Here is a 16290-nt window from a genome sequence, read left to right on the forward strand (position 1 = left end):
ATTTCCTCTGTGGTTAAAAAATAATAATTACTCCTGTAGGAAGTAATAACATGAGTATCACAGATAAAAGAAAAACATCAAAACCACAAGGGATTTTCTCAGTGGAGCAGACTGTTTTAGACAATCTACTGTTTGGTTCCAAAACACATTTTGTCATTTATTTGACAAATGATTTGGCAATTTAAGGCCAATTAGGAATATGTCACTTTCAGCTGTAGCAGAAATGGATATGAAATGAATCAATATTTACTGTATACAAACATGGTTTTTTTTCCGTGTTTGAAATCACTGTGTAATGTTCTGCTGCTAACTGAGCAACACTAAACCCACCTATCATACCTTCTACATGCTTCTGCTATTCTTTAGGAATTCATGAGAGAGACTATATTACTTTGCAGGTTTACAAACTTACATTTAAGTTAATATTGCCTGGTGATGCATTGTATGTTTTCATCCTGTACTTTATTCACTGAGCCTGAATCATAGCAACGTTTTACACAAAGTATCACTGTGTAGGTTGTTGGTGGTTGGAATTACGCAGTAGATTTATAATTTTCATAATTGTATCTGTATCATTTACGGTGGTTTGAAGTTTGAGACAAAAGCTTCTCAGGTACAACTGTTCTGTTTACACGTCATTCACTCTGATGTTGTAGATACACTTGTTATGCACATGAAATGTCCTCTTAATGGATAAATGGAAAAAAAGATGAAACAGGAAAAATCTGATTGTGTTTCAGCGTTAGTATCAGTGTTAGTGTTTGAAGGTGATTTCCTTCTATTAAAAAACATGCAAAGTAAAACTGAGAAAAAACATGTTGCTCATTAACAGATTTGTATACTTGTGTGTAGACTGAAACTCATCATTGCATGATGTTTGTTTTTAATTTGTATGAAAACTGGATTTCTTCTGCGATTTTGTGTGAAGCTGTTGGCCTCTTCAGATGCCTTGCTGGTAACAATTATTTTTTGTCGTTTTTAATTGCTTTATAGAAGGAACATGAAATGTTATGATTGGAAGTTGGCTATACATACATGCAAATGACATGTCTTATTTACTGGTAAATTAGCCACTTTGACTTAATTCATGAAGAGACACCACTTACTAAGTTAACCTAAGCAATTTTGTTCTGGCAGGCCAGAATGTCAAGATACTTAAATTTAAACTTGATTGCTAATTATAAACTAAAAGCAGTGATGTAATGACATGGTTTATGGCTGTCGGTTGTTCCACTGGATTAAATATTTCTGTTTAAAATCGATTTACAGTCATTAAATATCAAGAAAAACTTTAATTATGTGTTTAAATATTTTTCTTATTCTATTAAAAGGCCATTCAAAAGCAAAAATCATTTAAGACATATGATTTTATTATGTATATTACATCATTACATTATATTCAAACAGAAAACAAGATGCCACTACATGAATTACAACCTCAAAATTACAGTTTGAGGTTGACCCGGTCGTGGTACTTCTGGTATGGATCATTGAGATACCAGTTCCTCCTCCTCCAAAAAGAAGTTGTCATTTTATCCAAAAGCTTGCTCTGTGTTTTGTTACAGAATACGATCTCCCTCAGGCGCTTTCGTCTGGCAGGCTTCTTCTTCCACAGTTTCTTCTTGTATCCAGCCTATTTACACCCAAAAACAAGATGTCAGATTGGCTAAATTGTGTTTTTTTTTTGTTTGTTTTTTTTGCTGTAAAGAAAACAATCCAATGATTTTGATAGTTAACAGTGAAACAAACGTACCTTGCGTCTGATCCAAAGTCCACAGTGTAGCCTCATGAACCTTTCTGTGACAGATTTTACACTCTTCCTCTTCCCCTTCTTCAGACTGTAGTACGTCAGATTTCTGCTTGGCTGCAGAGTCAGACTGGGAACAAGAGCTGACACCCTGCAACAAGACAGAGAAGCAGAACTACTGTTATTTAAAATACCTAACAATCTAAAATACCTATATACAATGCAGGTGAATTTAATAAAAAAAAAGAAAAAAAAAGAAAACACATTTAAAAAGTTCTTAAGTCACAGCTTTGTCATTGGAAAGAGACTAATAAGGCTGTTTGTAATTTTTTTTTAAATCACAATTTTCAATGCTGTGCCCCCCGCCCCAGTTTTATTGCAGAGTTGAGCTACCTCGCCTGACATAAAAACACTTCTGCTAACATTATCAAAATTATACTTCTTAATAAAACAAAACATTAGCATTCAAGGCTAAAGAGCAGAGGTACTCTCTCTCACTGCAAGTGCGAGATACTTAGTAAGTAAAGCTGTTGGTTAGGTTGAGAACTGTCACAAGGTGACAATCAGGATCTGGATGGCCCTCAACCTCCATGTACTGGGGTGGGGGCAAAATCTTAAACTTTGTAACTGTTACTTGGGTGAACTGACACTTAGTCCAATATATTGATGAATTAGTTTTTCCCAAAAACCGGAGGACCACCTGGACCATCTGAGAAGGTTATTCAAGGTTACCACCAGTAGTTACAGCTTTACTTATTTATTCAACATTCTCATTGTAGAAGCTGGTTCAATTTATCCGTCCTGTCATTGTCCATCTGTAGTATAAACAGTTGTTTGTACAACATAAAAATTCACATTTAATTTAGAAGTGCTGACCAAATCACTGGGGCTCTTATTCTATTCTGTTTGTCTGTCTTTAACATAAACGTTATCAACCCATAGTACAAGAGACAAAATTCTCTGCCTTTTTTCCTCTTTATTAACCCATCCTGTGAATTTCCAGTGACCTGCTGGAACAGTATTTAAAAATAAAACGTGCAGACAGCTTTTTGTTGTGGCCACATTGGGTGATAAGCTAACTATCAAGAGCTTAATAACACTGTAACCCCTTGACAGTAGTTTTTTTTTCTCCAGGCCTTTACCGTTGTAGGATGTTGTACCGGGGTGTCTGGCACACCGTAGACCGCAGAGGAGCGCGGGCAGCGGCTGCCGCGGCGCCGTAGAGAGACGGAGGCTGGATCAGGGTGGAGAGCTGACAGAGCTGTGGTGTCCTGGCACGCAGAGACGCGGACAGCGGCCTCAGCAGCCCTGTCAAGACACACGGACGACATGAAAACACGAGAGGAGCCGCGGCGAAGAGAAAACCTCGCCGGCGTTACATACTGTTAGCTAATGTACCGACTTCACCGGGCGACTACCGGTACTAACAAACCACACGGACGCAGAATCGCTTCAGCAAGTCAGTACATTAAAACACAGGTGACATAAAAATTTACTGAAGGAGAACGGTGATATGAATGTCAAATTGTAGATACATACCGGACACTCTCCTTGCCAGGACGGCCGCCATGTTTTCCCGTGAATGCTGGCGTAAGTACGGAGTCCTGTTTGGACAAATTTGATTTTTTTTTTTTCACGTTAACGTTAATGCTACACAGTGCGTTACCGCCACCTAGCAACGGTCACTGGATATGTACCTATGTAAACATATCTACACATTTAGTCATTATTGTTGTAGCGAAATGTTACCACATTAATATAACACTCAGAGAAAGGCCATCCTGGATAATCAGTCCTTTTACTTTTTATAATGAAAGCAATTTGCTGTCAATAGTCAATGTGCCGTCACTTAAATCCAGAATACGGTATGAAAAAACAAATCCTGGTAACAAATCGATGGTCATGCACTCCAGTGTCCTGTCTGTGTGCACGCTGCGACGTTGAAACTCACAGTCTCGTGTGCCTTGTGGATAACTCTCAGCTGTGCCTGTCTTTCTGCCCCGCGGTTATCCCTCTCTTGTTTATCTGATCCTGAGGTCTGCCATGTGTCACGGCCTCCTGTTGGGTGTCTACCTAATGTGGAGCGAAGTGCTCAGTGCTGTGGGACCACAGCCTTGTCAGAACGACTTTTCTCTTCTTTCCTTTAGTCCGGCAACCCTAGCATTATCCACCGAGCGCCTATTTTTCATGGCAGGCATGTTCACTTTACCACGGAAGGACATGCGCGGGTGCAACCCAGCAAATGAATACTTGGACTGGCTTTAACTGGCGGATGCCGCTAGATGTTAATGCTTTTAAAGGCAGTGCATTGGCTTCATCATTTGCAGTCGCCTGTCCTACTATGTGAAATACTGATTGACTGCTTTGAAAACAGATAGATAGTAGTACATCATGTTTAGAATATAAGTCTTTTTGTCTGCTCTGGGAATGACACAGCAGTGGACCAATTAAAAGTCCAGATTCACACTTTCCACACATTGCAAAGCCAGTTTCACAGTATTTACTTAAGTACTGCTAGGATATCATCCAAGCCTCTCAAACTAAGCTCATGCTCTACTGAAAGCAGATCAGTGTTTTATTTCCAATAACGTACTAAAACTTTGTTGGGGCAACAAAAAAAAAGCACAATGGCAGTTGTCACCCCCTGTGCTGACCCTACATGTAAAGGGAATTATGTTGTTTTTCTTGGCTAAATTACTGAAAGGCTACATTTTGAAAAAGCCAACTCCAGCATTAAGGGATGAACTGAGGCTTTTTATGAGTTCAAAGGTATTAAGTTGTGTTAAAATTGTGGAGAAACCTGGACAGAAAACAAGTTGCGATGCGATTCTGTAATACAATTTAAATAATTACAAAAGAATTGGAAACCAGGCTCAATTGAATCATTTTTATTTCTTTTAAAACATACAAATATAACCTTAAAAAAGCAGATGAAAAATATTAAGCAAAGGTATCAATGAAACTACAGACAACATGACATACTGTAATTAAATGCATTAAAAAAGACAAGGCACTACCCACAGTTTACGTCTCTCTGTCAATGAGGAACTACACAAGTTTATGGAGGCACCTACAAGTCAACTGACATGAGTGCAAAGTAAATCAATTACTCTGGTAAAAAAAAAAGTGCTTTTCATAGGAGGGAGAGGTTCCCACCAAGCCGAGGCACGCATCTCATTTTCCCCGTTCCAGCATACCTCTCATAATCCAATGACCTAGTTTACAAAAGGAACGCGTTTATCTCTGAGTGGAACAACTGTTACAGTGTCAAACTACAAGAATTCACAAAAGAATGACCTTCTGTTTCTCAATAATATATTCAAATGTACCACATTAAAAAAGCTGGTGAATTGTCAAAGTACTCTTGAGGCATCAGCCCAGGATTTTACCATCAGTCTTCCTCTATCAGTTCTTTTGTCTTTAGTGGAGACCCATGTGGAGAAAAGATTTCACTTGGTTTTGTCCAACCAAGCACTTACGGTAGGAAAGCTAAACTGAGGTCCTTTGGTTCACCAGCCAGCATATACAGGTTCTGCATCACAGGGCATCCCATAGTATCGACCTTGAGGTCGCTCTTTTCTTAATAAGGGAGCTCGGGCTAAAGTCAGCTCTCCATCAGTGTCTCTCCGTCGACGCAGAACCATTAAAATGATAAAGAGTAAAGCCACTGGAAAAGGAAGGGAGGAAAACCAAAAATGTTACACAAAATGACCATCCACAGTAGGGCTTAATAGACAGACACAAAGAACGCATTGATACATGAGCATGATTCTTATTTTGTTTCATTATGTCTTGTTTGTGAATAATGTGGTCTCAGTGTAAGGGCAGGAACATAATCTGTTTCCATTGTGCAAAAAGAAAAGAGTTACTGTTTCCATGAGGCCAAATGACCAAATTACTTATTGGATAAAAAGTCTCTCAGAAAATCAAAGTGTTATATATCACTGACAATAACTACATTCCCAGAACAATACTTACTTATATATGAAATGAGCTTATTATCAATTTAAAAACATACTACTAATAATAATATTAAGCATAAAAAAAAGAACAAAGGAAAAACGATGTAACTTGACGATAAAACTTTTCTATTTGGTGACAGCTTTTATTCACAAAAGTGAAGTCTGAATTAACAAGGTTCATTTACATTTATATAGCCCACAATGGTTATCCTGTTTTACAGTCCTTTTTTAATCGTCCATTGTCAGGTCAAGAGTGGAGAGTAGCTCAGCTTTTTTCTAGTTCCACTGCACATTTCGTTTGTCTCATCACTGTTTGTTTCCTTTTATGATTGAAAAAAACAAGCTCTGTCCCATTAAGCTGCAGAAAATAGGCATGCGTAATGTTATCCAAAGGGAGCCATGAACCATTACTATGTCAAACTTAAGCTATTAATACTGTCTTCAAAGAAATTGTTGTGCATATAATCAGATTACATAAATATGCGACATTGCAGCTTGAAGCCTGTCAACTTTAAAGGCAATCAGTTTGAAAAGCATAACTGTAATTCCAATGCCTTTATCATGGCGTAGGATACATTACTGAAATATCTGAAAAGCATATTGGGTGTCTAATACAGTAATAATTGTAAAATAATTTTGAGCCAAAAAAGAGGATTGCATGGGAATGGTTTTTCATTTTTTTCACAGGGTTTTGCACTTGTACCAGCATTGCTACTTACCTCCACCTCCAATAACTAATAGAGCAATAGTGACAGGAGCCAATTCACAAGTGTCCCCTGCTTTGCGGAAGAAGGTCTCCATGCAGTAGCCTGGAGCCAAGCTGCCCTCTGGACAAAAGGCATCACTTGGACACAGAATGGGGTTCACATCTGGACTCTGAGAAAATAATATGTAGGACAAACATGCAGGACATCTTTCAAACGTACGCAAGTGTGGAGGGCGCAGATTTGGGAGGGTGCAGTACTCACAGGGCAGTAGTGATTCTCTGGGCAAACGTCACAGTTTTCCTGGCCCCAGTGGATCTGAAAGAAGCCACTGCCACAGATTTGACACATAGTCTGATGGCGAGCCTTGTGCATGCCTGTCAAAAACCAGATATCACCTGGATGGATATTCCTGCTTCGCCTTTTCTATTATGACCTGCAGCAAGCACTCATACAAATTACTATTTACAGCCCTGTAGCTTTAAGTTTGCATGGTGAGAATTACCTGGCCGACATGGTGTGCAGCCTTTAGCAGCGGCCTGTAGAGCCTCTGCTCCTCCAGGACACATCTGGCACTCTGTACAACCAGAGGAGCTGTAAGGGAGAGAGATGGGGGGGGGGGTTGTTTGTGACTGCAAATGGACAAATTATTATGATTTTATGGTTACTACAAGTAACTTAGAGACCTATGCTGGTTTCGTTTAAAGCCATTTTTGCGGGTTGGTTTCAGAGTGCTAACACACATCTGAGAATTAGCTTGAATTAGTTTGCCACTTCCTGAGTAAAGGTTTGAATAATAATACACTGCTTTGACAAACAACATCATGACCTTGCAAAAATAATGTCAATATCTTCCTGCCATATTAGGATGTGAATCATTGGGGAAAAAAATGGTTGCAAACTATTGTCAGTATGTGCAGTTAAAGTTGTTTGGAGACTTAATGATAGGATGTCCAAGATCCAAAGACAATATTTTTAGCCTGTGAAAACAAGCTGTGGAGCTGTTGCCACAGAGACATCATTGCCTGTTGTTGTGGCAGAGGCCCAAGAGCTTGCTGGTGGCCACCGGCAGTGAGGGAGGCAGGCTATCAAGCTTGGCAAGACCTGGACATCGTCTTCCCATGCAAACCCGGAAGACTGTTGCTTTCAGTGGTCCAGAGACAAAAGTTCAGCTGTTAACTTTGTGAACCCATGACAACAGAACCATGGCATGGGAGCATGTGAGGTTGTATCTCGGTTGTTAGATACGCAATTTGCCTAACACGGAGGTAGTTACGAAAGTTCCCTCTACACTGATCCGGGTTACAAACAAAAGCAAAAACAGAGATAGAACCAGAAACCTGGAGACATTCAAGTGGAACTTACTTGCAAAAACTTCCTAGTCCACATGGTGTGCATGAAGTGGAACTCTGCTGTGATGAAAAGAAACCTGAAAGCAACAGACACAAAATAACTCAAAACATGTGATTCCTGTTATCCATGACGTTTTAAATTATATGAAACTGTGGTTAGATCATTGCATGTCAATGATTTATGCGCAAGCTGAAGTTCCTTTTGTAATTGATTTGGTAGAGAAATTTGAAATTTACACTGAAAGCAAACTGTGGTTTTTGACTGAAGGAATACAAAAAGTTCATTATTTACAAGACTACTATGAGTTTTTGTCTACAGCTAAATACACACCTGGTGAACATCTTGTGCAACTCTCTTCACCAGTTTTATTATTGAAGGATCCTCGAGGACAGGGGTGACATAACGGACTTCCAGTGAAACTGTACAGTGGGTGTAAAATATAAAAGAAGCTGAACAGTGAAGTAAACAGTACCAGAAGAAGTAAAAGACAATGTTGAATTTGTTGGCAAAATCTGTGCCCTTACTTTGTGTAGAAGCCCTGGTTGCAGGGCAGACACTGCTGCTGTCCAGCGAGTGGCTGATAGAAACCTTTGGTGCATGCCAGACAAGCCCCAGGAAATAGACACAGCCCGGGGTCAGAACAACACACACACAGGAGGGTGCCTAGGGAGCGATAAAGAATGATTTCACACATAAAAAAAGGCCTTAAATGGTGGCCTGAAGTCAGGGGACACGGTAACTGACTCACTGTTGTCGTATTGCGATCCCGGCGCACAAGGCTCACAAGTTGAAGTGTTGAATGCAAAGCAGCCCGGGGTGGTGCTGCTGAGAATCACGGGAGTTAGAGTCAGACTGGTCACATTCTCGATGAGAGTGGTGTTAATCACAGCAGGAGTGAGTGTGGTCTGGCTCCCCACCAGGCCTGGAAGAGAGGGACACTGGAAGTTTAGAATAGATACAAGGCTGCAATGCAAACACAGCAATTTGATTCACCTGAAATTTTTAATTGATAAAAATGAATGATTGGGACTGTGTTGGTAGCCTGGGGGGTGTAGAAATGGCATTTACACCCCTGTATAGATTTTTAGGCATTTGCAGTAACGGTCTTTAGTAAACAGTCGGTCTAAGTAGATCCACTGTAAATCCACATCCCTTCTTCTCAGACACGTACTGAACATGGAGCCAGACTCAGAAACAAAGGTAAGAAAAAAAAAAAATCTTTGTAGGTGAGTGGCTTAGGGTTATAAATATCATATAAAGGAGGAGAACTTCTTCATTCCGCTATAGATGTGTTGTTGTGATATCTTGAATTACTCCACAAAATCTGAAGTAAAACATTCACCCAGTGAGAAAGTTGGGGCAACAGGTACAAACACATCAGTAAAACAGAGCCCATATTGTGGTAGTAATCATATTAGCCATGTGCTTAAGTGCTCTGTTGAATAAGAGCCATCCTACTCATGAAATGCAATTATTCAGAAGGAGGGTCATGTGATTCCTCTGGTTCAGTCTCCTCTGGGTTGGCAACACTTCTCTTGCAAACCCATAAAGTGGCAGAAAGAAATGCCGTAACCCTGATCCTAAATCATAAAATTGGGAAGGATACAGCACCAGTGGCAGCAAAATGATAAGTCCCTATAGAGAGATTATGGTATAGTATGGTACAATAGAAACCCAGTAAGCCAGTACATTCATTGTTAAGTCATTTTTCCATTAGACCAGAGTTTTTTATGAGGTCCTGGTGCAAAAAAAAAAAAAAAGTTAAACAAAAAGTATAATGATAAAATGGTCTCAGCTACATTAAATACCTGCTGAAAGAATCCTGGCAACAACTACAAATAAAGCAACTCATGACACTGAATATTAGAAAACATTTTTCACACAACTGTCCAAATTGAACCTTTGACACTGTACGAAATTTGTATTGCATTTGTAGTGTTTTTATACTTTGTTGACTCCGCAGCAAAAACTCTATAATAAGCTTATGAATAACAGGCTGTTCCGGCTTGGACAGTGCTTCTAAGTGGGGAATATGGTAATTGATATGATCTACGATCATATCTCTATAATAGCTCCGTAATAAACCCACATCGCCCTTCCTTGTGTTTTGTACGATCACGGCAGTTACTCTGGCTCACTGACAGAAGAGTGCAGACCTTACCTATGAAACACGCGGCGGCTATCGCGGGCAGAAGTCCCCGACGCTCCATCCTCCGGATATTATCTCGCACGGCCGCCAGACAATGTCGGTCTACACCGTCTCATCCCTGACAAGTGGTGGGAGTTCGCCTTTGTTTTCGCAGGGGGACGTCGGGGGAGCTCGCTCGCGGCGGGGACCAGTCCACTCGTCGGTGTCATATGACGAAAATACACATCATGTGATTTTGCTTTAGAGGGGAAAACTGACCAAAATGGGCAGAGCTCCCGTTGTTACCGGAACAGCCAGCAGGGGCGCCAGTGCTCCTCGTATAGTTCAAACGAGCACTGCTCTGTTTTTAAAGTTTGTATTGTTATGTATTGCACAACAAATTCTATGTGTTGTCGTGTTTTAACGCACTGTATTGCTAGCTTTTTTAAGCTGGATTGGCAGCAATTGATTTACAGCTGCTTAAAAAAAACAACACATAAAAAATAACTAGAATAAAAGCAAACTTTATCCTCTGAATAATCAACATTATCAATATAATCAAATTTTTCACTGTGGCGATATTGCAGTATAGAAATGTTACATAGGTTTGCTGTTAAAGTCATGTGCTTATTCTCACAGTGGTTCTCTTTTGACAAACGACGAATGACACTGGTGCCTTAGCTTGACCTCGATGAGTAATGATGAGTGACATTTTGTACAGTAACTTGTTAACAAAACACACAAGCGACAGAAATAACACCCAACGTTGTTTTGGGGGAAGGGAAATTTTTCTTCATAAGTCACAAGCTGAAGGTCCACTTCCCGTTTCACGCCAGATACACAGGTGGGTGGAATTTACTTTGGGGAGAAATGAAAGAAAAAAAAAAATCCTGACATCTTGACATCCAGTGGACATAACAAGCATCAGAGCAACGTTTAACACTAATGTTACAAATACAGTACGAAATCGATTAGATTCAAGTGTAGAGAAAACTGTAATGGATATAAATGAGCCTCCATGGAGATAAATCACAATGACAGCGATTTTGTATTTCTCTTCTGGCAGCAGATGCACTGCTGAGCTTTCTGATCTAACATTAAATTAATTCATAGGCCAGTGGAGCATGTTGCACATATTTATGTCTTGAGTGTTTCCCTCTGAGGAACGACATAAGGGGTGTCCTTCTGGATATGATGCTCTAAACTCAGCTCCAGTTCCTCCCAGCTTTTCTCCTTCAAGGTTTTCTGGTAAAACGAGAAACAGAGAGACGAATAAGCAATATTATTTTACTGATGCTGGAATGAAAAATCCAGACACTGACAAAACCCGACAAAGCTTACTGTTTACTTATTGAGAGATGTCAATTCCTCTTTGTTTTTGGATTTCATACTCACTTTGTTGTGTGTCCCTGTGTTTCTAACAGTGTGCACTGCTGCTTCCTCAGAGGTTTTGACCTTGCTGCTTTCAGTTTGCTTCAGTCTTTGGCGCTCTTGCTGTTTCTCCTCCAGCTTCCTCTGCCGAGCCAAAAGTGTCTCATCTTGTGTCACCGTCTGCCGAAACCCCAGCCTGGCTTTCCTCTCCTCTTTCCTGCAACAAGCCACAAATATCATTAACGTGTGTTATTTGTGCGCTTTTATGTTGGTCTCACATTTTCCCGGGCACCATAATCACGTCAGAGCCAAACATTTCCCTGACCTGATGACAGCAGCCTGGGCCAGTGCCCTCCTGTGATGGTCGATGGTGTCCATCTGCTCTAACAGCAGCTGCCTCTTGTTCTGCCTCACCTCCAGGATGTGCCCCCATTTCTCCTGCTGCTCTGTTTGCTGGACTTTCTTCAGAAGGGCCAGCCGTTCCTTCAGCTCGGCCAGGGACATCTCTCCCAGCAGCTCATGGCCTGCAGTCTGACATGGGACAACAGGTCAACCGTGACTCTGAGATACTGTACGTGAAAGTATGTGAAATGTGACATGACATCCTCCCTCCCTTTCACTCACCTCTGTGTCGTCAAAATTCTTGACTCTAATGTGAGGAAGCGACTCAATGGTGCGGATTTCAAGGATGATTTCAAACTTTCTGCTTAGCTCCGCATGTGCTTCTTCAAGTGCTTGACGAAGGAGCTCTTGACTTTGCTCTGAGACTTCTTTCACTGTGAAATTGGCATGAAGTTGATGAGAATGAAAAGGAAATCATGAAAAAAAAAATCATTATATGACAAGTGATGTCAAACAAGGAGGCGTACCTATACTTTGCTTGAGTTTCTGTAACTTCTCCTTAGCCGTTTTTGAGTTCTTGTGTCCTTCTGCCACTTGTTGCACCAAGTCCCTCATTTCTTTTTCCTCCTGCAGCCTTTTCTCAGCATATCTCCGCATCAATTGAGCTGTCTACAAGACACAACAAAGCAACCATAAAAAACCCCCAGATTTTTCATGCATAATTGGAAATCCCTAAAACGACTTCTTTAGAGGATGTTTGTAGAGAACAGACATGCTTTTGTGTAATTTAACGCACTGTGTAATCCTTTGTAAATGCCTTTTCTCATCAGATGACGATTGATCTTTACCCACCTCTTCTTTCTTCAGCTGAGCAGTCTTCTGGTTGCGTTCCATTATGCGTGTGCGGGCCATAGCCGCCTCCTCAAAACTGATGCGTCCCTCCAGACGCCTACGCTCAATCTTAGCCAGCTCCTCCTGAAGGTCCTTCTCACGCATCTCCCTCTGCCACTGTAGGAAAGAAGAGGGCTCATGTGCCCCTTCTATCAAACGCTCCATTCTGTGTCCACACAAACACACATAAGCACATAGGAAATGACCCTGGACTTCTTTAGTTTGGTTGAACTAAGCTTTATTTGTTCAGGATATCTAACTGGGTTAAAGGATCTCTTTTAAAAATTCCACAAGAATGATTGGAATTTAAGTCCCTCAAATTCAAATTGTTTTCCAGTTCTTTCTACTACTGTCCCGTGCAGGATACTGATCATGCTCAGAGGTGTAAGCCACCTGAAATAGGTCAAGGAGTGGCAGGTAAACATTGTGCTGTACCTCTGCAGCTCTTCCTCCACCTGACGGTTATATAGTGCCCCCTGCCTCAGGATAGCTGCACTGTTGAGCTTGGGCCAGTTGTTGGTCTAACAGCATCAGCAAAATGAAAACATGCAGGGGAATATTAATACGTAATACACACATTAGTTGGTACTTAAAAAAATGCTGAAGACTGATCCTTTGCAGCAGGTGACTTGCTTAGATCTCACCTTATTACTGGAAGGAGGTCCAGAGGAATGATATGAATTGAATTTGAGCTTTGAATCCAAGTCTTCCTTAATCTGGGACATCACTCGCTGCAATACAAACGATGGCTCAGCAGAAATGCAACTGATGAGCGTGTGCTTAATTGAAAGGTATGCTTGATCTCGCACCCAGGGAGGTGAAGTGAGAAAAACATATCAATCGCAGAAAATACTCCCTACCTTGGTGCGATCAGACTTCTGTGGATTTACACATCTGAACTGCTTTATATTTGCCTCATACAGCAATTCCTTTGGTGAAAAACAGAAAGGATGTCATTACAATGGAATGTAATTAAGATGGTATAGGTACTATTGATGAAAACACATCAATACAGTATTAATGATATTGTGTTAATAATGTTACATACAGTGGTTCAGAATAGATGTTTAATGTTTTCTAGTGTTCAGTGTTTTATTTAACTGCTGGATATGCCAGCTATTGCTTTACACCTGCCCCCTCTGTCAAACCAGTTTTCTGTTGTAATACGATTGTATAGCAGTCCATCTTTAGATGACATAGCATTTTTCCGAAGATAACTGTAAAAGCAGACATTAGTACCTCAGTCTTTTGATGGTTCTTCTGTTTCATCTCCTCGATTTTCTGCATCTCCCTTGGAGCTCTGTATGTGCTGTTTGGTACCTACAAAACAAAAAGCCTCATAAGTGGTGCATCAGCCTCCACAGAATTTACAGCGTAATGACCTGGTCTATAGTCTCTGTAGGATATCTGTAGGAATGTGTGGCAATGTTAGAAGGAAATACTGTATATAACTGTAAATGATGCTGACTGGTTTGCATTTTTCCTGCTGTGGGATGAGCTCAGGCATAGGCAGAGGTCGGGGTTTGGGTTTGGTGAGAGGGAACTCCTGGGGCTCAGTGGTTTTGATTGGAGCTTTTTTGACCTGACTCCCGCAAGATATTTTGACAGCAAGCTGGTCCATGAGAATATCAATCTCAGGGCGCCATCTAAAGGACAAATAGACAATATGCTGTCATTTCTCGTCTTCATATGAAATGTCATAGTCTGAGAAGGATTTTCCTGGACTCTACTTTTTTTTTTTTTATTACCTTAGCAGAGGGCCAATCCAGTGTTTCGCCACATAGGCAGCATCGTAGATATTATTCCACTCTTCTTGTATCCATGTGGTGAGGTTTGTGAAGAAGAAATTCAGGAACTACAACAAAACGCAACAGACACACACATTTACTCAGAGTGCACCATAAGACAGCTTCTGATTGCTGCTTCTTTCCAGTTCAACGACAGTGATGTGTTCTGAAACTGAGTTTCTTACTGTGTGCATCTTCTTGATGTCAAGAGATTTGACAATGTTGCCAAAACGCTGAAGCCCAATGTCATCAAGGACAAATGTGGCAAGGTAACAGATAACTGAAAAACAACACAGTAATATAAATACATCATTGTTAATCTTGTTTTATTCAGATTAAAGCAATAGTAGACGACTGCCTAGTTCACTGACTTACCGACAAACTGGCTGCGATCACCTCTGGATAAGCATTTCCCATTCTGGCCATAGAAAACATTGATAACTACGTCCAGTAATTTTTTGTGTTCAGTACATCCAAAGACCACATCAAGTATGAACTTCTTATGCTGAGAATCCGTGTTCTGCAAAAAAATAACAAATGTGATATTTTCGAGAAAAGGTGTCAGAAGAAGCAGCATCCGGACTCTGACCAGAATTTAACTACCTGCAGATCTTTTGAAGCATCTTCTATGAAGTCATCCAAAAGCTGTCTGCCAGCGCCGAACTTATCGAGCAACACAATGGCCTCCTTGACAAGTGATCCATAGCTTGATGCCATTTTATATCGACCTGGAGAAAGCTGGTGGAGAAATACAGAAATACAGTTATTGTCAATACAGTAAAAATGTGTAAAAATATATTTTTGTAGTTCTGCCAGAGAGAGACCAACGTGTTTGCTAGAAAAAAAAACTTAGATTCATGGTAAATTTCCCTAAGAAGATTCACGGAGCAGCTTGTTTTCACCTCGAACTGTTGCCATATTCAGTCGTTGCTTAGCAACACACTGGCGTAAACAGAAACGTTCCCCAGTTCAAACATAATATTACATGAGTAACACCTCGCAAGTACAGGAATTATCAACAATTATTGGATTAATGAAAGGAATTATTTTTATTATTGAACTGTTTCATTCACTAGATAAAAAACATTCATGGTTTTAATCAATGGGACGGGGATTAACAGTGTGACATCCTGATCCTTTGTTGGCTGCCATAACAATAAATATGACGTCGCATTTTGTGACGTCTGCGCGAGCCAAGGGCTGCCTTCACGCGCTGTTGGAAATACTGCAATTCGCACGATAATCAAATCAACGTGATGAATACAACAGGAAAAGATTAAATACATGCAAATAATTATAACCAGATTAAGGCAGTAGGCCTATGTCTGATTGTTGTAAAAATATAATTGCCACGAAAGAAGGAAAGTGACTAACTTTACATCAGGGTTTAGTGGAGAGAATCTGAGATTAGTGACCAAATCACATGCAAACTGGGGTTTTAGTGTAGTCTCACAATGAATCATCTGAGTTCCTACATTAATCTTATTAACATAATCTGATTATTTTGCGGGCATGTAAACAAAGTCATTAGTTTAGCGCTCTGTTTTCACAAATTTTGTTTTCATGTTTCAAATAGGCTGAATATTTTTAAAAATCAAAATCAAAAGTGAACTCTCATTCAAGGAATGGATTGAAAGGAAGAACTGTCAAGTTAAACTTGACTAAGAGCAACATGGATGAAAGTCCTAGAAGTGCTCAGATTGATGTCTGAACATCTACAGTGTGATTAAAACAGAGCAAATTCAGTTATAGACCTGCTGAGGAGGACTGTGTGATAGTGTTGAAAGCTTCTTAAGAAGCACGGAAGGGGAGCGTTGAACTGAGATTGTTTTGCCAACTGTTACCAAGGTCTCAAGAAGGATCTGTGATGCTCAATTTACATATATGATCCAGTGTAACTCACAATACTTTAAAATTAAAGTCTGCTTAAACTCAAAGACAGTGTTTTGCTCATTGTTATTATTTATGTTTGGCCTTCACTGTGCAGAATGATGTATGAGCACAC

At 40.3% G+C, this 16290-nt stretch overlaps 3 protein-coding genes across 5 annotated transcripts; all 3 read right to left on the reverse strand.

The window, feature by feature from the left end:
- Positions 1-1349: 1349 nt before the first annotated feature.
- Positions 1350-3997, reverse strand: mrpl35 (mitochondrial ribosomal protein L35). 2 transcript variants are annotated; one of them, XM_040137518.1, is made up of 5 exons: positions 3699-3997; positions 3287-3351; positions 2890-3055; positions 1754-1898; positions 1350-1633 (listed from the first exon to the last, which is right to left on the reverse strand). In XM_040137518.1, exons 2-5 carry the CDS (start codon positions 3315-3317, stop codon positions 1445-1447), a joined length of 531 nt encoding a protein of 176 aa, XP_039993452.1. In that variant the 5' UTR covers positions 3318-3351; positions 3699-3997; the 3' UTR covers positions 1350-1444. The 2 variants fall into 2 exon arrangements, with proteins under 2 accessions (XP_039993452.1, XP_039993453.1); XM_040137519.1 differs by having other exon boundaries at positions 3287-3355.
- Positions 3998-4679: 682 nt separating this feature from the next.
- On the reverse strand, positions 4680-10145 carry si:dkey-21a6.5 (laminin subunit alpha-5). 2 transcript variants are annotated; one of them, XM_040136450.1, is made up of 9 exons: positions 9928-10145; positions 8515-8688; positions 8291-8429; positions 8097-8185; positions 7779-7842; positions 6919-7007; positions 6678-6790; positions 6429-6585; positions 4680-5414 (listed from the first exon to the last, which is right to left on the reverse strand). In XM_040136450.1, the coding sequence occupies exons 1-9, from the start codon at positions 9974-9976 to the stop codon at positions 5257-5259; spliced, it is 1032 nt and encodes a 343-aa protein (XP_039992384.1). In that variant the 5' UTR covers positions 9977-10145; the 3' UTR covers positions 4680-5256. The 2 variants fall into 2 exon arrangements, with proteins under 2 accessions (XP_039992384.1, XP_039992385.1); XM_040136451.1 differs by having other exon boundaries at positions 5315-6067.
- A 289-nt stretch (positions 10146-10434) lies between these two features.
- cfap99 (cilia and flagella associated protein 99) lies at positions 10435-15409 on the reverse strand. Its single transcript, XM_040137579.1, has 16 exons — positions 15188-15409; positions 14889-15023; positions 14661-14805; positions 14471-14565; positions 14247-14353; positions 13967-14144; positions 13738-13818; positions 13359-13427; positions 13143-13229; positions 12934-13019; positions 12460-12664; positions 12135-12276; positions 11890-12041; positions 11591-11796; positions 11290-11482; positions 10435-11139 (listed from the first exon to the last, which is right to left on the reverse strand). The coding sequence occupies exons 2-16, from the start codon at positions 15000-15002 to the stop codon at positions 11032-11034; spliced, it is 1968 nt and encodes a 655-aa protein (XP_039993513.1). The 5' UTR covers positions 15003-15023; positions 15188-15409; the 3' UTR covers positions 10435-11031.
- Between the last annotated feature and the right edge of the window lie 881 nt (positions 15410-16290).

The sequence above is a fragment of the Xiphias gladius genome, chromosome 10 (genome assembly GCF_016859285.1).
Source record: "Xiphias gladius isolate SHS-SW01 ecotype Sanya breed wild chromosome 10, ASM1685928v1, whole genome shotgun sequence".
Lineage (NCBI taxonomy): Eukaryota > Metazoa > Chordata > Actinopteri > Istiophoriformes > Xiphiidae > Xiphias > Xiphias gladius.

Coding starts and splice junctions, on each gene's coding strand:
- mrpl35 (XM_040137518.1), bottom strand. CDS start 3,317: ATGGCGGCCGTCCTGGCAAGGAGAGTGTCCG. Junction 3,056..3,286: donor CCTGGCAAGGAGAGTGTCCG/GTATGTATCTAC, acceptor GTGTCTTGACAG/GGCTGCTGAGGCCGCTGTCC. Junction 1,634..1,753: donor GACTTTGGATCAGACGCAAG/GTACGTTTGTTT, acceptor GGGTGTAAATAG/GCTGGATACAAGAAGAAACT.
- cfap99 (XM_040137579.1), bottom strand. CDS start 15,002: ATGGCATCAAGCTATGGATCACTTGTCAAGGAGGCCATTGTGTTGCTC. Junction 14,806..14,888: donor ATGCTTCAAAAGATCTGCAG/GTAGTTAAATTC, acceptor ATTTTTTTGCAG/AACACGGATTCTCAGCATAA. Junction 13,428..13,737: donor AGAACCATCAAAAGACTGAG/GTACTAATGTCT, acceptor TTTTCACCAAAG/GAATTGCTGTATGAGGCAAA.
- si:dkey-21a6.5 (XM_040136450.1), bottom strand. CDS start 9,976: ATGGAGCGTCGGGGACTTCTGCCCGCGATAGCCGCCGCGTGTTTCATA. Junction 8,430..8,514: donor GGGATCGCAATACGACAACA/GTGAGTCAGTTA, acceptor ATCGCTCCCTAG/GCACCCTCCTGTGTGTGTGT. Junction 8,186..8,290: donor AACCAGGGCTTCTACACAAA/GTAAGGGCACAG, acceptor CCCACTGTACAG/TTTCACTGGAAGTCCGTTAT.